The 24,113-nt window shown below is 35.9% G+C and overlaps 1 protein-coding gene across 1 annotated transcript; it reads left to right on the top strand.

The window, feature by feature from the left end:
* Positions 1-1,130: 1,130 nt before the first annotated feature.
* On the top strand, positions 1,131-7,474 carry LOC133204843 (complement C1q subcomponent subunit B-like). Its single transcript, XM_061340587.1, has 2 exons — positions 1,131-1,176; positions 7,038-7,474. The coding sequence occupies exons 1-2, from the start codon at positions 1,131-1,133 to the stop codon at positions 7,472-7,474; spliced, it is 483 nt and encodes a 160-aa protein (XP_061196571.1).
* The last annotated feature ends 16,639 nt before the right edge of the window (positions 7,475-24,113 follow it).

The following is a 24,113-nucleotide window of genomic DNA, read 5'->3' as shown; positions in this document are numbered from 1 at the left end:
CTGATTAATTTAGAATTGTTATTAAATAAACTTCATCTTCATCTTCATACTGAAAATCACAGCTTAAACTTTCGAACAACAACAACAACAACAAAAATAAATAAATAGCTTGTTTGTTTGTTTTTTGAAGATCGTCCATGAGAGCTGATAAAGGATTGAAGTGTTTACTCTCTCTCTATTTTCAAATTTTCATTACTCTAACAAATATTTTTATTCAAATTGCTCACATTTTTAATTAAAACTTGACCAGAACATTACTGCTACACTTTTAGGTCATACTTGGGGTTTGAGGGGGAAAATGACTCTGTCTTGCAATCTAGCTCTTTACTGAGAAAGATCATTATCTACATAATTTTATGGCAATTTCATTTATGGAGAAAAGAACATTCAGTGGGATCAAACGAATTTCATGTAGATTGTCATATAAATAATTCATAGTCACTCTGTAATGTTTGAAGAAAGTAATGCGCTCCCTTTATTTCCTAGAATACTGATCTTTATATTAATATAGGTTAAGAGTTAAGGTTGCATATATTTAGGACTTCGTACTCATACTGTTATTACCAATCCATTATTAGGAAAAGACCTTTGATTTGCTTGCATGTCACTGCAAGAGAAATCTATTGCTGCCTTTCTTCTGATGAAAAATTTAGACAGATTCGTAATTAATTTTTAGGTTTGGGGGTTTCAGGTTCAATTTTTTTTTTTTTTTTGCAGAAACATGCTAGGAAAGACTTGTTCAAAAAATCATCTTGAGATGCTCAAGTTGAGAATATAAGACAAAAACCATACAGAGAACAAAATAAAAAGTCGAATACAGAAAATTTTTGAAACGCAGCTCGAAAAAGAAAGGTAAGGCTTGGAAAGAAAAGTTGTACAACTTGAGGAAGTGCTATATTATTCTGAAATAATATCTGAGAAGAAAAGAGATATAAACGCAAAGTTTGGCAAAAATATCAAGACCTCTACAGGTCCAACAGTTTTGTTAAAAGAAAATCCGGTTCAAATCTCTTCACCAAGTTCTATCACAAAGGACGAAAAATTCTTGAAGACACAACAGAATTTTACAATGAATGAGAAGAAAAAACCAACAAATCAATCTCAAGTCCTCTCATAAAACAAATCAATTCATGAAGAAGACACATAATTCATCTAATGAGAAACGTCTTTTGACAGGTGAGAACTGTACTACCAGATCTTCTAGTTTTATCTTGATTTCAAATAACGTTTACAATCATGCGATCTATCCACAGGCTTTGATTGTCTTTAGTATAATATTTTGTGCATTGGCATTCTGACTTTTCCTTCACGATGTAGTATATTCTCTGCAACTAAATTGTTGCAAGAAATACTGGAATCTATTTGTCCGTCTATCCATCCATCCTTCTCCGTCCATAGACTTCGGCGAGTTCCTGACTTTTCGCATCGAAACTATACTTAAACAATTTGAACATTTTTTGGATGTTTCATTTGACGCAAACTTCAGGAACTGCATCTGACTTATCAACCTAATTCGTGATAGAGTGACTGTTTCAGCATTTTGAACCACCGAAATATGACTGGTATATTGCTGACTCAGCGTAAAACAACAATAATCAATCAGAACTGGTTCAGTTTTACATAGCACAACTTGAGTGATATATCTTCGCTGAGCGTAAAGATCCCTTTTAAGCCTTTTAGGTTCATTCATAGCATTCATATAGATGTGTGCTTTGAATGCTGCATTTAGCACCAGGTTTCCAGAAAACTTCATTTTTCATCACCTTTCAGATGTCCAGACAGCAACGCCTCTATTCGCACACAGTGTAGCATTCTCTGCCTATGTGTCTACATTCGAGACCGATATAACAAAAGACCACACAATTAAGTTCGACAGAATAGTGACAAATGTTGGCAATCACTATAATCCACATTCCGGAATATTCACTGCTCCACATCATGCTGTGTATGTGTTTACATGGAACCTTTATTGTAAATGGGGTGGCTATATATGTTCTCAGATTATTGTCAACTCGAATGCTGTTGGGACCATGCTCTCAGAAGGCAAGGGTGCTTCAAACGTTAGAAGTACAACAGGAGTCGTGGTGGTAGAGGTCAGTCAAGGTGACGTGGTGTTTGTCCGTACTATATCGAACAGATTAATAAAATAATCCATAGTCAAAATAAGTATTAAACAATGTCATACGTCAAGCAAAATTCAATGCAAAATGAAATAAAGGTGATATTTGCAAACAATTTTAATGATCATACATTTGCAAATTTGTTGACTTTGGACATCATCTTACTAGTATTTGTCAGTAGCATAATTAATGGTAACAAAACATACTATCGCGTACCGAACGAGTTGAGGGACATTATCACCATTTGCAGATGATTTTAAATATTGCTAAATAAATTGGGGGAGTTGATGGTGGAAAAGCTGTTTTGTATAGTTTTGTATAATCTATTTATTAACTCGAGTCAGTAAAACGTCCAAATGTGAATGAAGATGTGACGAACCCTAAATTGATAAACAGACCCAGAAAGACCCTTTAGGTATCTTTTTCAACAAATACAAGTATATACTTTGTCAATCCCCTTTCTACACTCCTAGCGAACCATTTTCTTTCCCCAAAAAATTAGTTGAATGACTCAACCTTATTTGCAGTGTAACGATCAATGCCAGTCCTACAAGTCATTATAATGGTATTTTTTTTAAATTTATGTCACTTAAATACTTTTTGCAGTGTCAGAAAATTGTATCTATCACTAGCTAAACAAGCACACTGTCATTTATTAACTAGTAAATACATGTATGTATTTAGTAAGAAGGGGTTTCAGTGTTTTCGTTGAAATGTTTATTGGCTTTCAAAATTGATTTCACTACTTAAATTGTACATAAAGAATGTATTTACTCTGATAAGGGAAAAAAAGTTTTAAATGGTTCCTGAGCCAAAAAAGCCTTCAAGACTTTCAGAGTTTAAGTGTCTTCACTGCATCATAATGGTTGGCAAAGATGATGATAATGCCATAATTCTCAAACACGTGAAAGATTTTTTTTAAATTGTTTAAAATTTATATCAGAATGGAATTCAACTATTTGGAGAAGAGTCAAAGAAATTCATGGCCTATGGCCTATGTACCTCCATCTCCTCTCTTCTTGTTTTATGTTTGTTCTCCTATCAAGTAGTTCTTCATTAGTGATGGTTCTTGGCTAAAAGATACGCAATTCCTTCAAAGACATTATAATCTGGAAGACATCTATGCTATTGATTACTTCAATCAGCTTCAATGATTCTGCATAATACAGAAGGACTTCTAGAACACCATTAACTTGGTGTTGATGCTATCTTTTAATGGTTTCCACATCTTTCTCGAGATGCGAATCCCCCCCCCCCCCCCCGGCTTTTGATATGCGGGCAGAACGTCTATCTCAGCGCTGATGTTGCTTCCCAGGTAGATAAAGTCTTGTAATTCCTTTACTGCCTAGGTCACATTTAAGCCGAAGGTCGGGCGACCAAATTTTTCTCGTATCGTCGGCTGAAAAAAACAGGATTGGCCGACACCGACACTAGTATCGAGTGACACAGAGTAGTCACATTAATTCCTAGGAACAACGATGCCTTTAAAAGTTGAAATATTTATAAATTGTCAAAACGTCCCTCGATTATCGTTCGCTGAGCCGCAGTTTGATTTTCACCGTCGGCCGACTTTTACGGAAACCCAATTTCTAAATGTTGACCGACCGACTTAGCAAACTGTCTGTCGATAGTCGGATGATGATCGAAGGTTGGGCGATGGGCTATTCAATGACTGCTTTAATTGGAAGAATCGGCCATCGACTCAGAAAAAAATATAACTTGGCCCGACGGAAACAAAATTGGTCGGCCGACGAAATTAGATGTAAAAAAATCGGTCAAGACAACAAACCCTCCATTCGGATTCGGCATTTCTGCCTACGTGTCTACATTAGAGACAGATATATCAAAAGACCACACAATTAAGTTCGACAGAATAGTGACAAATGTTGGCAATCATTATAATCCACATTCCGGAATATTCACTGCTCCACATCATGGTGTGTATGTGTTTACATGGAACCTTTATTGTCATTCGGGTGGCTACATTTATTCACAGATTATCGTTAATTCTAATGTTGTTGCTGCCATGCTCACAATAGGCCAGGGCGTAACAAATATTAGAAGTACAACAGGAGTCGTGGTGGTAGAGGTCAATCAAGGTGATGTGTTGTTTGTTCGCACTCATCCTACTAACACCCATATTGGAAATCTCTATAGCTGGTCAGAGAAATCAACATATAGCGTCCTTATGACGGCGATGAGGCCTTTGTGAGGTCAAGTTGACATTCAAAACGAAGTTCCATTCGTTGCTCTGCTCCACTATTTCTCTTAGGTAAATACATTCGATCAAAACAGGATCTGTCTCTCTTAAATCCTGCTGGCTCCTTCCTTTATAGGTGATTTACTATGATTGAACTTACTAGAACTTTTGTTCAGAACCTAGAACTTTGCTGATGACAGATAACAACATACATGTACATGTAATGCTCCTCCAGTTGCTGCAATCCATTAAATCTGCCTTCCTTGGCAACTTTACAATCAGTCTCTTAGCATGATGGCAACTTCTCTGTCGTCCAGATCTTTCGAAGTTTCTTTGTAAGTAAATCTGGTGTGAGGTGTCACTGTCTATAAATCTAGCATTATACTAAGAAAGATCCATAAAATTTCATTACAATCTAATACTCAATAGACAGTGAATGACAATTCAGTAGAAGTAAATGAATTTCATGTGTATATTGTCATGTAGAAAAGGAAAATCCGTATAGTCATTTATAATGATTGAGAAATGACTATGGGTCTCTATTGAATACTTTTTAACACAAAGAGGACTTATACTGTATTACAAATGCACTATTCAGAATTATACCTTTATCTATCATTATTTCACAAATATAGCACTTTCTTGTGATAACAGATTTAGATAGATTCGGAATGGTATTTAGAGTGCTATTCCTAATTTTTCTGGTTAAAACATCGTCGGCGAAAACATGCGAGGAAAGACTTGATCACATAGAAAATCTTCTGGACAGCCTCAAGTTGAGGATGGGAGACAAGAAAGATGCAGAGGACAAAGTAGGAAGCGGAATAGAAATTTTTTTTGAAATGCAGCTCGGAAAAGAAAAGCAAAAAATGGAACGAAGAATTGCACATCTTGAGAAAATGCTACATGACTCTGACATACAAATGGATAAAATGAAGGCCAGAGTCTCGGAAGTAGAGTCTACAAATCGGGAACTAATTGCAAAAATCACAGCTATGGAATTTAATAATTGTGACGTATCTGAAAAGAAAAACCATATAAACACAATTTTTGAAAAAAATATAAAGACGTCGACGAAACCAACCTTGTCGAAAGATAACAAGGTTCAAGTTCCTTTCGAAAGTTCAAGGACAAGGGGCGAAGTATTTGTGAAAGCACAACGGAATTTTTCAAGGACAGAGATTAACATCCAACCTAGTTTTCAAAAAACAAATCCATCCATAAACAAGAAACAAGATCTATCTATAGAAAAACGTCTTTTGACAGGTGAGAATTGTATACTAGAGCTTTTAAATATTAGTTTGATAGTATAGGTAAACGTTTCCGATTAGTTGATCTATCCATACTCTTTATTTATTGACATCCCTGCTTTTTACAATTATTATACGCCCCACAATAAAATTATTTAGAACTGTTTCAGGTTTCATAACACACAAAAATTCGTTTCAGGTTCTCCAAAACAAATTAGTATACATGCCTCTATATAAATGCACCAATAGCGAAAGCCTAGTAGTAGGGTGTTCGCTTCGTGATCGGGGGTGGGGAGTGGGGTCGGGGGTCGAAGGTTATCTTTCTCGGCGCAGCTTCAAACCTTAATTAGACGTTTTACATTGGTAGTGAGTATTCCTTCGCAAAGCGACTGACATTAGAAGAAAAAAATCAAGGGTCTTTCGAATATGACCTTATAAAAGTAGGCCACGTGCTTTGGTAGGCGTAGGCACGATGATAACCCTCAATGCTCAATGGCCCTGAGTGGCAAGTTAAAGCTGAACACGCTTCGTAAAAACAATCTGTCCGCCATATTCGATAGGACTTTCGCTATATCTGAGAGCCCCTATATATAGAGCCGCTCACTTGGTCACTGTTTCGTGTAATCAATTGTCACCGGTGTAGACGGACGTATGCTATTCAGCACTTAGTAGCGCCGAAAATGACTTTGTGCTTCTTCTAATGCAGGAGAATAAGATATCAAAGAGATTTACAACAGTTGCACAGGTCAGTGCAGTCTACAAACAAACACAAATATACGTAACTGCAATAAAATGTAAACAAAAGTAATGCAAGATAACCAGCACGAACACGGGTCGCCATTCCACGCCGATACCCGTGACAAAAAAGCAATCAGGTGTAACGAATGCGAAGAGTATACCTTGGTGCTGATATCTTAGATAGTAATATCGTAAATGGCGTATGCCTATTTACGAGTCGTGTTCAGCTTTAATGTCTATAAAATTAAATTCGTTGCATTCCATACTTATCACGTGATCACATACTATATATATCCTCACTCATTCATGTTCGATTATCGAGTCTCGCTATATACACGTATATTTAAAAATGAGATAAACATTATGTATTTGATATTTTATGTATTTTACGGTTCTGAATGTATTGATAAATGAAAAATTTATTTATAATAGACTGAATCAATATTATAATTATATAAGGCAATGCAAAATAAAAGGTTATAGCGAGTACCATTCCTAACATATGAGTTCTTTTCATTACTATCATACTTAGAATATAATTGTTTTATATTCGGACGAACATAGTGAGGGAGAATATAAAAATATGAAACTCTTCACCAGTACATTTGATTGTGTCTCATATGATAGAAAATTCTCGCAAGAGTTTTAAATGCTGCATTTGACCTACATTGTGTACGTCATGATAAAATATAGTTGATAGATAACTATAGATTTAAAATCATCTTTCAGGTGTCCACACAACAAAGCCTCCATTTGCAGACGGTGTAGCATTCTCTGCATATGTGTCTACACAAGAAACAGATATATCAAAAGACCACACAATTAAATTCGACAGAATAGTGACAAATGTTGACAATCATTATAATCCACATTCCGGAATATTCACAGCTCCACAGCATGGCGTGTATGTGTTTACATGGAACCTTTACTGTTATGTGGGAGGCTATATTTATTCCCAGATCCTTGTCAACTCTAATGCTGTTGGGGCCATGTTCACATCGGGCGAGGGCGCAACAGCTGTTAGAACTACAACAGGAGTCGTGGTGGTAGAGGTCAATCAAGGTGATGTGGTGTTTGTCCGTACTCATCCTACTGAAAGCCACCTTGGAAATCTCTACAGTCTTTCCATTTGGAGATCGTCATTCAATGGATGGAAGATATACTAAAACAAAATACACGAAAAATAAATCACTATGTTGAATTCATATCAGAAAATTAAACCAGGGAATAAATAACAGTATTAAAAGGTTCCATATAACATACATACCATGCGGTGGAGTAGTGAATGAGTATATATTAGAAAATAAGAAAAAGAGTAATACCTATTTTACATGTGTCTATTTTGATTTTTGAAAAAAAGAAGATATTTAATGTATTAGAGATAGATGAAAGTGGATACTTACAGACATAAATTAATGCAAGATAAATTCAGCCTGAACATGAAACTATGTATTTCATCAGATGTTCTTTTTATAACTACCCACATTTTAAACAATTGTCTTGTGTTTTAATTGGTTTTGATTTAGGAGGGTTTAGTAAAATTGTAGCACGAGGTCATTCGCATACATTTTTGAATTACCATATGAAGTACGTACATGTATATGCAGTAAAAACTTGCTAATAAGGTAGTACTGGGGTATTAATCAATGAAATTCTTTACATCCATACAAGAATGGGTTATGATATGAGGGTTGGGAAAAGATATAAATTCCATATAACCAAGATTTTCTTATATTCTTATATACAAGTTTTACTGTACACTTACATAGACAATAAATGATGATGATGATAATCAAAAAATAAGTAAAAACAAAATCAATACACATAAATAAATTTAACTATGATTCGCACAACTAATTAGGAGAAAATTAAAAGACAAAAATACCCTGGACTTCCTACCCTAATCTTTAATCAATGTCTCCCGGACAACTGGCCTGACCAAGGGTTTTGACTAGAAGTCTCTAATCAACCGGTGTCTCCAGCACACTTTGACACAAGAGTACAGCCTTATTCAGCCTTTATTTCCAATGCCAAAGCTACGGTGGTCGACCATTTGACACTACACATACAATACGGCTTATCCAGCTCTATAGTAGCCTTCTATGTTCATTGCGATTCTGCTTATTCAGCGTCCTTACTACTCTATCACCCTTACCCGGCCACTACTTTACGCAGCTGCAGCGAAACAACAACAGACTGATTCTGCTAACAACCGCTAGTTATATAGCATAAGATACGTCCATTTCATGATAGGGGAAATAGTTAATTCCATGTCAAAAACCCTAACTTCCCTTTTAGCAATCATTGGTACAAACCTTGATTTATCACATCATCCACCCCGTGAAGTCATATGTTCCGAATGAAAACAACAACGATTCAAGGCTACTATTTTTTTTTTCTTTTTATTTGAAAAGACTATCCTTTTGAATGAAATTCTTCTTGAATTACAGCAATTTTTTCTTCTCAATCTTCCCTCTTAGACCCATTTGGTTATTATTATTTATTGGTTTATTATTTATTATTATTTGGTGCCTTCTCAAATTTTTGGACGTGGTGGAATTGAAATCACAAATTGCAGAACAACAGTTCCTTGCTGCATTCACCGATTGCTTTGACAATTCTTCATCTTTCATAAGTCGGTAAGGACAGAAAGGACACTTCCTGTCGGTGTTGACAGTTATCTTTATCTTTGGCATTGCAATCTACGAAAGACAAATTAAAAAAAAATATATTCATCTGTTTAAAGATAACATAACTCGAAGCTAAATATGCATATTTCTAAAACATCAGTTTAATCTCCGATATACTCTGAATCCATTTTGGTGGACGTCTTTCCCTTTTCGTGGGCTCATGCGATCACATATCATTTTGATTGTCTCATTCATTGTTTTCTGACCATATATTATCCACCTGAACACTTGTATCCCCAAGTTATCCTTTTTATCAGAGACTTTATTCTCATCTTCTAGATGTCTTTGATCACCTAATTCATCAACTCCACTAGAATTTGATTCCCCCCTCCGTAACTTGGGATGTCGTATTTTGATCCTATCTACGTGGACAGTTTGTTCTCTTACTCTTTGCCCACAGTTAACCTTGTAGGTCAGATCAGAGCATTTGCCTAAGATTCTGTAAGGACCATGCCAATATGAGGTCAATTTCTCTGACCTACCTATTTTCGAACCGGAAAGTACACAAGAACACTATCACCAGGGGCAAATTTTCATGACTAAGCTTCCGGTCATGATATGTCTTTGGTCGACACATAGCTTGCTTAGTATTTTCCCGTGCTATCCTGTGAGCTTCTTCTAAGCATACCTGTAATTCCCAAACCCACTGGTTTCTAGGAGTAACTTTTACCTCTCCTTGAAATTCGTACATGAGATCTAGGGGTGTAGATGTCTCTCTACCTAACATGAAAAAGTTGAGTGTATAGCGTAGCTGTTGTCTCATGTACTGCAGAACGATAGACTTGCATATCAGATGGGAGAGATTCTTCCCAGTTAGTCTGATGCTCGTTCACGTATGCACTAAGCATGGTTGCAATGGTTTTATTATACCATTCAACCATTCCATCACTTTAAGGGTGACAGGGGGTGTTCTAGTCTTTTCAATAGATAGTAAAAGCACAGAGCTCTTGAAACAAAAGACTTTCATATTGCCTGCCCTGGTCCGAATGAAGTATTTGATTTAATTTCTCAAAGACTTCCTCCACCAATATCCGAGCAACCGTTTGTCGGACATGGCAAAGCTCTCGGTCCACTTGGTAAAGTAGTCAGCAAGTACAAATATACCTCTCTTAGTATTAGACAACTCTCCTAGAATATTGGTAGACAATTCCTCCATGGAGATTCCAGATTCCACAAGAGCTTTCTTTGTAACAGTCGAATTTTTTTCTCATTAAACTTTTCTCACATCCCGCAGGGTATGCTCTTACATCCTTTAGAGACCTTGATTCGTCTTCTTAGGGCATTTTACCTATGCTATCAGCATTTTGATGTTGCGCTCCTGGGCGGTTTCAATCAATATATCTTCTCGCCATCTTGCTAGTTGGCCCTCTGATCTTTTGAATCTCAGTAACCACTTTAGGGAACTATTGTCCGTTCTAATACGAAATCTTTGTCCCTGAAGGAAATGTCTGAAAACTTTTACAAAATGAAAAACTGCAAGGAGCTCTTTCCTGTTAATGCAATAACGTCTTTCACTCTTGGACAAGGTACAACTGGCATAGGCAATAACTTTCTCATGACCTTCATATTCCTAAGAAAACATATCCCCTTAGTTTCTCTGCTCGCATCCGTATCCAGTGTAAAATCTTTAGTGAAGTCGGGGTGTCCTAATACTGGGTTAGTTATAAGCTTTTTTTCAACAGGTCAAAAGCAAACTGGCAATCATGATTCCAGACAAATGGTTTCCCTTTTTCAGTCAACCTATGTAGGCACTTAGCAATCATAGCAAAGTCCTTTATAAACTTCCTAAAGTACCCACTCAGTCCAAGGAAAGATCTAATCCCGGTTGCATTAGTAGGTACTGGCCTTCTAATCTTATTAGGATCTTTCATTATTCCATCTTCAGAAATTATGTGGCCGAAGAACTTCACAGATCTCTGGAACAAATGGCATATGTTGGCCTTTAATCGCAACACAGCTGATTTAAGTCTGTTAAACAATCTCTCTATAAATTAGCCATCATTTCAATGTTTTACCAATGATGATAATATCAACAAGGTAAACTAAACATTTCATTGTAATCCTGCCAATACCATTTCCATTGATCTTTCGAACGTGGCTGGTGCACAACAAAGCAAACAAACAACCCCCTACATGTGAACAACACCCTACATGTGGCGAAAGTCGTTTCATGTTTGTCATTTGGATCAATACCCGGAAAACATATCTAAGGTGGAGAACCAGCTGTATCCAGACAATGGTTCTAAGGATTCATCAATCCTGGGCAAAGGATAGGCGTCTTTAACTGTGCAAGCATTAAGACGTCTATTGTCTACCACAAATCGGTTAGTATTAGCCTTCTTTTTCCCCATTACAAATTGGGATGCCCGTGGACTTATCGAAGGTTCTATAGTATTGCATTTAGCGTCTTATCAATTTTTCTTTCAATTTCTTCTGAGAAGTGTGCAGGAGAACGGCAAACAGGTTGCTTTATAGGTCTCGCATCTCCAGTGTCAATCGTGTGTTAGACTAAATTGGTTTTCCCAAGATCATTATTACTCTTGACAAACAACGATTTGTACTTCTAAGAAAATATTTCACTTCCTTACCTTGTTTCTTTGTAAGATACTTTGCAGAGTTACGATACAAGTTTTTTTTTTTATGTCAGGCCGCTCTGCTGGTTCACTGGCATAATCTGAGGTCACCTGTTTCGTTTCCTGAAATTGTCCAATCTCTGTGTTCTTGTGCACCACCTTTGGTTCAGACTCTACGTTTAACAACCTAACTGGCACAATATTATTCTTGAATAAAAGTTCTAGCAGTCAATGGCCTATTGGCATCTTCTTTCTCTTTAGGTTCTACAATGCCCTGTGTTTGTAGCTGTTCTTAGTCAAAAGTACAAAATTTCCCTGGTATAATAAGTTAACTCCGGGGAGGTATGCTGACCGTTTCTTCTGCTACAACTCTAAAGCATCCAAATTTACCTTTAACCATCACAGGAATACTTTCGTCCTCAAATAACAAAACATGCCGATTCGCATCTATGATCATATCAAAACGTCTGATCATGTCTAATCCCACAATACCCTCTGCCTGAAGATCAGCTACCAAAGCCCATGTCTTTATAGAATTCTTCTAATTTCCATCTCTATATTGACTTTTTCTTCCAACTTTAATTCATCACCATCTGCATTATAAACTTTCTTGCCATGTTCTTGGATTTAAAATGCCCATTAGTCTTTTACTTGGTCCAATAAAGTTGTTGACAGCATCGTAACCGTAGGCTCTGTGTCTTCAAACATTTTCACTTAAACACTGTTTATCGTTATATAAATGATCATTCCAGCTTTGTTTGAGGAAGAGCCAAACTTGCCAGTTAGTTTGCCATCACTATTTCCTTCCGGTATCGCTTCCCCCTAGGTCGTCTTGCTATCAGAAGTGTCTCTCTTGATTTTTTTCTGGAAATGTATAATGTCCCTTTTTATGACAACCATAACATTCTATCATATCCATACTTTTACTTGATAGAGGAGACTCTTTGTAAGACTTTCTGTCCAACTGGCCTCTGCCTTGTCAGAGCTTTTCAGTTTCATTTTTTACGGCTGCCATATTATTTTCCATTGATGACATCGAGTTTTTTTTTTCATTTTAAAAGTCTCGTCATTAGTAGTTACTTCCTCCCTCAACTGGTGTTGATAACTCCTGTACTCCCTCTTGTCTTCTGTCCTTATATATGCCTCTAATTCTACTGCATGTTTAATGGCTTCATTTAGATTCTTAGGACTCGCCTGCTTAATCCTTATTCACATGTCCGAGTCAGGCAAGCCATCTAAAATTCTTCCATGGCCAAGGTTCCCCTTACCTCAGATGCGGCTTTCGGATAGGCTAAATTTGCCAATCTTTGACAGCCTGTCCTAATTTAGGTATGGTCTCTTTTATGCGTCTCCCTTAGCTGAACTCTATACAACTTGGTTTGTTTATGTGGCGCAAAGCGTTATTCTACGGGTACAAGGTAATGATAATCAGTATTGTCCACATGGCAAGTTTCTACGGCTTGCTTGAGCCTGACCCCGAAGAGATGTCACGAGAAATAAGCCCTTCTTTTCTTCTGTCCATTCATTAAGTTTGCTGACTTTGTTAAAATGAGTCTTATAATCCAGCCACGATTCGAATTCACTGCCGTCGTAGGTTGCAGCTTTGACTTCCCTTCTACTCATTTTCCTAGTTGCATTACCTTGGACAACTGGTCTTCGATAACGCGGTCTGTAATATTACCACTATCTACTCCAGTTGCAATGTCCTCTCTGTCGGTTTCATCATTTCTAGCCTCAATTTCCTCATGAAACGACCCTTGGACGACACCTAGTATACGGCCGCCTATTTAGATAAACATCAGGAAAGTGGTCAGCCAAAGGACTCCTGGGAGTAACTGGCGGTGGACCACTGGCAATCTACCACGGGTCTCATATCCTTAAGGCCTTGGCGTTTAGTGTATAACACTCTCATGCTGCCGAATACTTGACTTTAGTTCTCTTATTTCTTGTTGGGAACCGTCAATTCCCGATGTAACTGATCAGTTGACACCATATACAACAAAACACTATTCCTACAATTTTATTATTGTACCAAAGATAAACAAACACATACACAAAAATATTTTCTCACACTGCAAAATTCCCATCGCTGCCACCAACATTTCTGTAACGTTTCTGTGTCCAGCCGAGTGGTCTGTATTTTTTAAGTGGACACGTCACAGGCACTTGTTTCATATTCGGGGTACCCCCTACTTATTTTTACCACAAGGTACCTAACTCAATTTCAGGCAACCCCGCTTCAAACTCTTTTTTTCATATCATTCATACACCTACATTATCTTTTTCTTTTCTCATAAAACATTGCAGATGTCTCTAATAAAGACCCTTTGTTGTAAACTGCTCATTTATTCATCGATAATTACTTCGACACGTTTTAAGACTACGGATGGGATACATCTACTTCCGGTTATTAGGTCTAAATGTTATAAAGTGATTTCATTGGTTGCTAAGTTAAGAAACACAAAAGTGAAAGTCATGACTTACAGGAGATTCTGGATAAGGCCAAAGAGGGCCATTCATTGTTAATATTAGAACAAAACGGCACCGGAAAGAGTTATCTGGTTAAAGAAATTTCAAGAATACTATCGCGAGAAGGGTAGACTGTTTCAATAACGGCATCAACTGGAATTGCTTCCGTGAATGTGAATGGGCAAACAATACATTCCTGGTCAGGGATTGGTGATGGTAGATTTTCCAATGACGAGATTATTTACAAATTGAATACTGATGAACTTTTCAAGAAATATAAAAATAACATTTTAGTAACAAACTGTTTAATAATAGATGAATTTCTATGCTGTCAATGAAGCTATTTGATCAAATTGAATATATATGTAGAAATATTGTGCAAAGTAATATTGTATTTGGGGGTATTCAAGTTATAGCAAGTGGTGAATAAGTAGGGGGTACCCCGTATATGAAACAAGTGCCTGTGGGACACGTACCCGGTTACACTCGGAATTCCTGCAGTGCAGATGACTTTAACAAATAAACCGTATCTTGTCTACTTGGACACAAGCCTTATCAATATATTTAATGGTATTGTTCAAACACTTTACCAGAATGTTTGCCCCAAGGTGACAGGAAAGTCCTGGAGTGATATGTCACCCCATGCCGAAGGCAGAGTGTGACATAACACTCCAGAACTTTCCTGTCACCGAGGGGCAAACATTCTGGTATAGTCACCCGAGAAGTCATGTGGTATATGTTATATAACATTTTTAAATTAAAAATTCGTCTAGAATTGTTTAATTTTAGGCAAATAATCCAAAAATGCTTTCATGCCGTTAAGAATTGCGCTCCGTTGTTTATTTGCTTAGCAACCGACGTCATTAGATCTCGAACCCGAGCTACAAAGGCGTAACATAAAGACACGTGAAAGTGATCGAGAGGGTGTTATAACTGTTTCCGTCGGGTTATATAACTGTTTCCGGCGTGTGACATAACTGTTTCCGGTGTGATTCAGCATTCTTCAAGGTTTATAGTGAAACATTACATTTGTGATATACATGTAATAGAAAAACTTATTCAAAAATGTTATATATATTTCGTGGTAGGGGAAACAGGTTATTCCATGTCAAAAACCCCTAACTTCCCGATTGACATTCATTTGTACAAACCCTGATTCATCACAATAGTAAATCCTAACTTAAAAAAAAAGGTTTCTTTGGTGCTGAAATATGCAACTTTGTGTCATTTTGTATATGAAGCTATACAAAAATTTGCACACATTTTATAACATTATTACAAAATTTTACGAAGTCCTCAATTACTCTGGCAAACATTATTTAAGTTACCTATATAAACATAAATCTATCAGATACAGTGTATATCGCCGATATTTAAAAAAAGTTTGTGTTATTTATGTTAATTCTAAAACGTTAATACATGGTCATTCATAATGTGAACAATATAATAGTGTTTTTCATTTTTTAAAGGTTACCGAGATTTTGGCATGAGAATTTTCACGCAGGCATATTTTCATGTAGATCTAGTGCTTCTTTAACATTCTTTGTGCCGTGGGCCTATTTTGGGCCTTTCTTCAAAAACTACGTTGAGTGCCAAGGGCCTATTTTGGGCCTACCGTTAACTCATTACGTCACAAGTAAAACGGCATGACTATGACGTTCCGTCATCATTCTGAGTTTCGCGCCATTTTGGCCTCTATCAATTATTTAACCAATTTATTACTGAAAATTATAAGAAAATATCTTTTTAAACAGATTTTTCATTTGTCTTGATTCTAGAAAATGTAAACTGATGCATTCTGATTTGAAATTATGCAATTTCATCAATATTTTCAATCCTTGTCTGAACGATAAAAGCAATACAATGCCGTAAAAGTTCCAGTGGGATTTTTCTCCAGTGATATTTTTCCTAAAACACGGGAATAACTTTAATTTCTCTAGGTACTGGTGTTTCAAAATTTACCGGATACGATGTCCGGCATGGTTTCAACTTTTGCCGGACATGTATGAAATCTACCGGCAAATGTCGGTAATCCGGCACATTTTGCCATCTCTGCTAGTAATGCAATACCATTGTAATTTCTGTAAATAATTTTTTTTTAAATCTAATACTAGTATCGGCATTATAAATACATGCAATACAGTTTAACAATTTAACATATAAGCCTTGTAGAGCTTTTTAACCGACTGTAAAAAGTTTTATCCTCAGGAGCATCACAAGTTTATACAGAGAAATGCAGTTTACAACAGATTACATGTCGCATAATAAAATAAATTCGGCAAATAGATAAAAAACTCTACATATACCTTTAATTCTGGAATACATGTAGTCAGTGCATGACACTTTCATTAAGAAAAATCGAAATATCTTCATGTGGCACATGTACATGTACTTGTGGGTCGTCCTGCCCTCTTCCCCAAATCGACAACACCCAGTTTTGATGGTATTTTATGAATTATATTTACCATTGTAAAAGTGTAAAAATCTGGAATGAAAGCAAAAAAAAAAAAAAAAAAAAAAAAAAAAAAAAAAAAAAAAAAAAACTGTGTATGTGTATGGTATACATGATTAAAAAGTCTAAGAAATATAATTGGGGGGGGGGGGGGCTTCCAACAAGCCCGGGGGTGTATATCGGCTAAAGGGGGGGTTAGAATGGTTTAAATGTTGAAAACAAAATAATAATTAAGGAAAAGAAACATTGAATTTAATTTTTTTTAAATTTTTTAGCCTTTTTTGTCCCTTCGAGAATGTTTCACTCGAATTTGAACATCGCCAATTGCCGGAAAAGACTGCTTACGTCGATTGAGCAAATATGGCTCTTATTTCTGCAAGAAACGATTATGACATGTAATCTCTGCATGTTTATAATTTCCCATCCGATTCCATCCACTCTGTTTGTCCAAATGACCATTACAGGTTTCTTTTAGGTACGATTGATTTTAACTGCGGGGTGGGTGTTAATAGCCGGGGTCAGATATTTTCGCATGCTTCTCGTGTCAGATTAATTTTTTGAATTTGTTGCTATTAAATTAATGCTAGAATTATGGAGGTATTAACAATCAGAGGGCAGGCAAAATATCTTTTCGGTCGAAATCGGGACAAGACCACCACCCTCACCCCCGCAAATATACCCCTAAGATCTTGATTTCCTCCAAAGGTAACTTAACTAGTAGTAATAGATTATTTCACTTCCTAACAGGTAGGCGAGGCATTTCAAATTAGGTAGATAAATCTATAAACGGTTCTCTTTGCTCTGAAGGTTCCACACATCTCCAATGTAATTTTGAAAAATCATAATATACTGATATACAGTAGCAACCATGTCCGTTATTTTTCTAGCCTGTTATTTTAGTTGTAGGGTCACCTTTGATTTTTCAACAAATTTTATTAACAAAAGAAGGACAACTCTTTTAGAATGGAAGCACTGTATCGGTCTCCATGAAGATTTAGTTTCTCTGTTCGGCCATCCAAGATACCAACAGAGGTACAGAAGGAAGCCATTCTCCTCCAAAGTATTGAACACTTTAATTGTGTATAATAAACCTTTCTAGAATTGCTATGATATGCAGTACTTAATTCTTAGAGTGGTCCTTATACATTGTTTCCATCCTTTATTTGTCAAGGCCACCATATGTATTTTGATTAAATCATTCTGCTGTAATCAAAAGTCAATAATGTCTATCATATTTAGAACACATGGTGTTTGATGAATATTTTTATTATATTGTTATTGCAAAAAACACAATGAATTTAAATTTAAATGAAGAACAAAATTTGCCTTCCAATTTAATACTGAAGAAAACAACTTAAATATTGTCAAGCCCTTACGAACTGGGCCTTTTTTTGTTGTGTCCCATTAAATGTAATGGACCCCCTCCCCCTTTTTTTTGCTTGTCAAGATGTTTTGTTAGGTGGTGCCTCTCCCCCCAGGAAGAGAAACCTGAAAAAACTGCTTCCTATACAGGCCTGATTGTTCTCTATGTACTTAGAATTCATGAAATACTGATAAGACCTCTATAAAGAGCATATTAAATGTAGCTTTGAATTTTATCAACTAATGGGAAAGGGTAGCTCTTCTTATGTTCAAATCACGGGCCCTCAAGCTTTGGTTTGTTTTACCTAGGGAATTAACATTGCAAGCTCCCTGACACAGTGCAGGAAGATTCGTAAATTCAAAATTTAAAACAACACGTAAAAACTTCTTTTCGTCTACATCAAAATTAAAAGAACCCTTTACCTGGATGGAACAAATACTAAAGGTGTGACCGTCTTAGTCTACCTAGAAAGTAAGACCACCACTGCTACGTCTTTGCAAGCCAGGGATTTTGTGTCTATATTTTATTTCAACAAATAGAATGAACACAGAAACCGAGGATTGTGACCATGCCACTGATAGGGATTCATGCAGGTATAAGCTCAGATTTCATGCGCGGATCCAGCAATTTTTTCCGGATGGTGGGGGTGGTGGTTCCACGGCAAAAAAAAATAATTCGTGATTGGTGTTAGCTATTACCGCCCACAGGTGCTTGGGGACGGAACCCAACCCACACCACTCCCGTGTTCCCTATCCCAGGGGGTTCTTAAGCTTTCTTTTATAAATTATTTTTCTATGACACATTTACAAAGTATTACAATTGAAAAATCCAAAATATAACCTAAAACTAACCTTTTATAATTTTTTTAGTATTTAGCGAAACTAAATAGTATCGATATGCAGTCCCAGTCTAATGTGTGGCGAAAAAGGCAAACAATACAATTAAAAAAAGAAAACAATTTTTCAATGACCATATAAATGCACAGTCGTGCGGATTCAAGTTTGTTCAAAATATGGACACTACAGGTTTAGAGTGGATCAAATTTTACATAATACACATGTACATGTATTGATAGCAAGGTTTCAATCAATCAGACTCAAGAGTTTTGAAATAATTTATCAGATTATCCTATTCCCATTAACCATATAACAAAATTGAAACTGAAAAAAAAAAGAAATATGTACATATTTGTATTGCAACAGTGAGGGGACGACCATTTGAATCTGAGGGGAGGGGTGGTAGATTTTGGAAATAAATAATCGCACTCCCAGATGTTGAAAAGGAATAATCTTTCATTGACTGGCAAGAAAATAAATAATTTGTCCTTGACTGGTGCTAACCCCCCCCCCCCCCCCCCCCCCCAGGAAATAGAGTGTTGGAGTTTGATCGGGTTTTTTTTTTAATTCTGCTTATCAAGCATTTTTTTTTATTGAAGAAGAAACTAAATACTCTGTCCTGGATCATCTGGAAAATAAATAATCTATCCTTTTCTGGCATGAAAATAAATAATCTTGACTTGAAAAATTTTGCCCCCACCCCCCTCCCCCAATAAAATGATCGTCCCCTTAAAAATGTACCTTTTTTCTTTGGTCTGACATTGATTTATTCCATGTATTATCTAAATAGCTGAATAAAGCCTCGTTGTTTCATAATCAAGTTCATTATCTCATATTTAGTAAATTTATTTCGTAAATTTATATATAATCTCTTACATAGTACGTAAGATGAAACTGCTCTTATAGAGATTTGTGGATGTATCGAGATTTCTGAAGTAATTTTTTATGGAAACTAAAGATAAGAGGAAAAACGTGAAATTCAAAGTCAGAACGAAAGGTCAGGGTCAATATTTTTTTTTACAAACTTTAATTGATCTCATCAATTTGTATCGGTATACAAAGTTTGACAAAAATATCTGAAACTATTTTTGAAACGTAAAATAACTGTAAAATGAAAAAAAGTTGAACAGTTTAACTGCTTTGACCAATATGTATCTTGATATATAAGTTTGATTTTTTAAAAAAATCTTCAGAAATAATGTTCAAGGTGATGGGAATGTCAAAAATCATAGGATATGTCAAGGACAGAAAATTATGACAAAGTTTAATACCTCTCACCAATTTGTATGAATAGATGAAGTTTGAAGAAAATATTGTGAACAGTTTCTTTTAAACTGTGCTAAATGCAAAAAAAAAGTTAGGTCAAGGTCAAAAACAAATTTTAAAAGTTGAATAGCCCTAATCAATTTGTATCTTTGTATGAAGTTTGATGAAAATATATTGAAGTTTCTTTAAAACTAAGATAAGTGTAAAATAAGGAAAAGTAAGGTTAAGGTCATAGGAAAGGTCAAGATCAGAAAATTATGACACAGTTGAAAAGCTCTTGTCAATTTAAATCTTTGTTTGAGGTTTGATGAAAATATCTTGAACATTTTAAACAAAATGACAAATATTGGGGTCAAGGTAAGAGAATTAAGAAATAGTTTTATAGTCCCCACCAATATGTATCAGTGTATGAGTCCATGAAATTATTACAAACAGTTTCTTCTAAACTGTGCTAAATGCAAACAAGTAATAGTGACTTCAAGGACATAGGGAAGGTCAAGGCCAGAAATACCCCTGTTGAATAGCTCCCATCAATATGTATCAGTGTATGAATTTTGCCAAAATGTCTTGAATAGTTTCTTTGAAACTTAGCTAAACACAAAATAGGGAATATTGAGGTCAAGGTCACAGGGAAGGTCAAGGTCAGAAAATCATGCTACTGTCCTGAGTAACCATGGCCCTTCCTTTTCTTCATTAACAGATTCTTTTTCCTATATATTCCCGTGTAAAAATTGATCACCCTTTTAGCCCCCCTATCCCCCGGAGTCATGATTTGAAACTTGAATCTACACCATCTGAGGATGCTTCATAATAAATATGATTGATCATGTTTGTACTGTTTGTAGGAAAAATATTTTTAAAGATTTTTTCTATGTATTCCTATACAAAACTTTGGTCTTTTGAAACTTTGATCTCCCATTGCAGTGCCACCCTAGCCCTAAGGTCATGATTTAAACAAACTTGATTAAACACTACTAGTGGATGCTTCCATATAAATATGTCTGATCTTGGCTTTGGTGTTCTTGAGAAGAAGATTTTTTAAAGATTTTTTCCTATGTATTTCTCTGTAAAACTTTGATTGCCCATGGCCATTGTGGGTCCACCCTACCCCATTGGTCGTGATTTGAACAAACTTGAATCTAAACTGCCTGTGGATTCTTAGACCTAAATAGACTAATCATAGCTTTGCTGTTCTTCATCAAAAGATTTTTTTTTTAATTCTCCTTTGAATTCCTATGGGAAACTTTGACCTCATTGTAGTCCAATCCTAACCCCAGGGAGTTGTTATTTGAACAAATTTGTATCTAAAATATCTGAGGATACTTCAAAATTAATATGATTAATCATGGCTATCCTATTTTTTAGATGAATGTTTTTAAAGATTCTTCCTATTTATATCCAAGTAAAATTTTGCTTGCCCATATTTGTCCCACCCTACCCCTGGGGGTGGTGATTTGATCAAATTTTAATCTACACTATCTTGGGATACTTTCATATCAATGAGACTGTTTATGGCTTTGCTATTTTTGAGAAGAAGATTTTAGAAAGATTCTTCCTATTTATACCCATGTAAAACTTTGATCGGCCATAGTGGCCCCACCTAACCCCCAGGGATCATGATTTGAACAAATCTGCATCTACTCTACCTATGGATGTTTCCATATAATTATGACTGATCATGGCTTTGCTATTCTTGAGAAGAAGATTTAAAAAGATTTTTACTACCTGTATATATACTCATGTAAAACTTTGACCGTCCATAGTGGCCCCACCCAACCACAAACTTGAATTTACACTATGTTAGAAAGCTTTCACAAAAATTTCATCTTTTCTGGCCCAGTGGTATTTGAGAAGAAGATTCTTAAATGATCCATTTTTTTTTTTACTTTTTCTTAATTATCTCCCCTTGGAAGAGGGTGTGACCCTTCATTTGAACAAAACTGAATCCCCTTTACCCAAGGATACTCTGTGCCAAGTTTGGTTGAAATTGGTCTGGTGGTTCTGGAGGAGAAGATGAAATTGTAAAAAGTGATGACAATGACAACAAACAATGGACAATTTTTAATAAGAAAAACTCATCTGAGCTTTTGGCTCAGGTGAGCTAAAAATTGTTACAGACAGAAAATGGACAACTGAGCTCTTCTTGTCTATAATGGCTTGTAGACTCACTGAGAGCCCAATGGACCTAGAAAGTCACCAGAGTATGAAGAGCTTTTTGATAGTTATGATTAACATAGCCCCACCTAGAACCCATCTAATTAAACATAGATATGCTTACATAGATCTAACTGCACCTTTGACTGGAACCATGTGAAATGACTAACAATTTGGTAGAGGACTCTCGATTTGTTATCACATTCCATGAAATTGTACCCTACATGTAGATGCTCAGGGTAAAGATGACTTTTAAATATGTAATGCATTTTCATCTTGGTCCCATCCTGAGGACCCATACATGTATTTCACAATTTGGTGAAGGCTTATCACTGAACTTCACACAAACAGTTTACTTGCTACATGAATAAAATATTTTCAAACCCATACTGAATTTTCAATATGTGAACAAATAAGCTCAACCCTGGGACCTCAGGACCCCCAAGTGACATGGATATCCTAAGAACGTGATTACTCGAGAAAACCAGAAGTCTCTGCCAAGACTGTGCTCTGCTGGTTTGTACTTATAACAAAGGAAAGAAAAAGTAGCACTTGGATTTGAAACTTTGCAACAGCAATAAATAGAATAATGATCCATGATTTAGTCTCCTTTTGTGGCAAGATTTTATTGCAATCAGATGAAAACTGTAGGAGGAGTAGCCTTTTAAAAGAATTTTACAGAAATTTCAATTCTAGTAACCATGGCAACAACATTCAACAAAATCAAAAAACAACAAGAGGCCCAAGGGCCTTAATGGTCACCTGAGTATAATACAATAATTTAGAGGATCCATAAAGTATAAAATGAACTGATAGGTGAAGCTTTGTTGCCCAAAAGCAAGAAAAATAGGATGATCAGGATCAACAAAATAATTAGTCTAGTGTTCATTAACAGTTCATAAATTAGGCTCTAATCTGTTCCCCATTTATCACTATCACCATACAGTATATTAACAAATTATCAGTGATTCTTTACTATTTTAATTCCTTGATGAAATCTCTTACATTAGACTCTCTTGGTCTTTGATGAACATTGAATAAGACAAGTTATTTTTGTCTCATTTTTATTTATCTATTACTTACAAGTCTACCTGATCATTTTAACTATAAAAGTACTTTTTTTATTAAACAATAAAAAAATCTTGCATAATTCTCCTATTCTATTCACCTTTCAAGTACATTACTTACAGTGATTAATTATCAAAAGTAAATGGCAAAGGGGAATAACTCCTCTCAGTTGAATACAAATTAATAGAGCCCTGGCCAGGACCAGAACACTTGACCAAATGGTCCAGATGTTCAAAAATCTTTATTAAAACTTTTACTCTTTTTGCCTCTGATATGCCCAGGTGCAGAGAAGATTTTCAAAGAAATAATGCATTTTTACTACAGATTCACTATATTATCAATAGAGCCCCCCCCCCCCCCCAACACCCAGCATCAGAACCCCTGACCTTGGGGCCATGAATTTCATAATTTTGGTAGAGTCACCCTTGCTTATCATAACTATGTATTCAATTTGTTTCAATAATACCCAGGAGTAGAGAAGAAGATTTTCAAAGAAATAATGCATTTTCACTATATAATCAATAGAGCCCCACCCTAACACCAGAACCCCTGACCCAGGGGCCATGAATTTCATAATTTTGTAAAAGGCATCATTGCTTGTCATAACCATGCACTTAGTTTGTTTAAATAATACACAGGAGAAGAGAAGAAGATTTTCAAAGAAATAATGCACTTTCACTATATGATCTATATAGCCCTGCCCTAGCACCAGAACCCCTGACCCTGGGGCCATGAATTTCACAATTTTGGTAGAGGGCCCAATGCTTATTACAATCATGTCAACAGTTTGAATGCTTAATGTCCAGGAGTAAAGAAGAAGATTTTTAAAGATTGCATCAATTTTGGTGGTTTTAGCCCCAGCCCTGGGGCCCCAGGGACCAAGAAATTCACAATTTTTGTTCCCCTTCACCCAAAGATGCTATATGCCAAAATT

This window comes from Saccostrea echinata, unplaced genomic scaffold (assembly GCF_033153115.1).
Source record: "Saccostrea echinata isolate AGI-Se365-2 ecotype Australia unplaced genomic scaffold, CSIRO_AGI_Sech_v1 ptg000054l, whole genome shotgun sequence".
NCBI lineage: Eukaryota > Metazoa > Mollusca > Bivalvia > Ostreida > Ostreidae > Saccostrea > Saccostrea echinata.
This window is presented reverse-complemented; position numbering and strand designations above follow the sequence as displayed.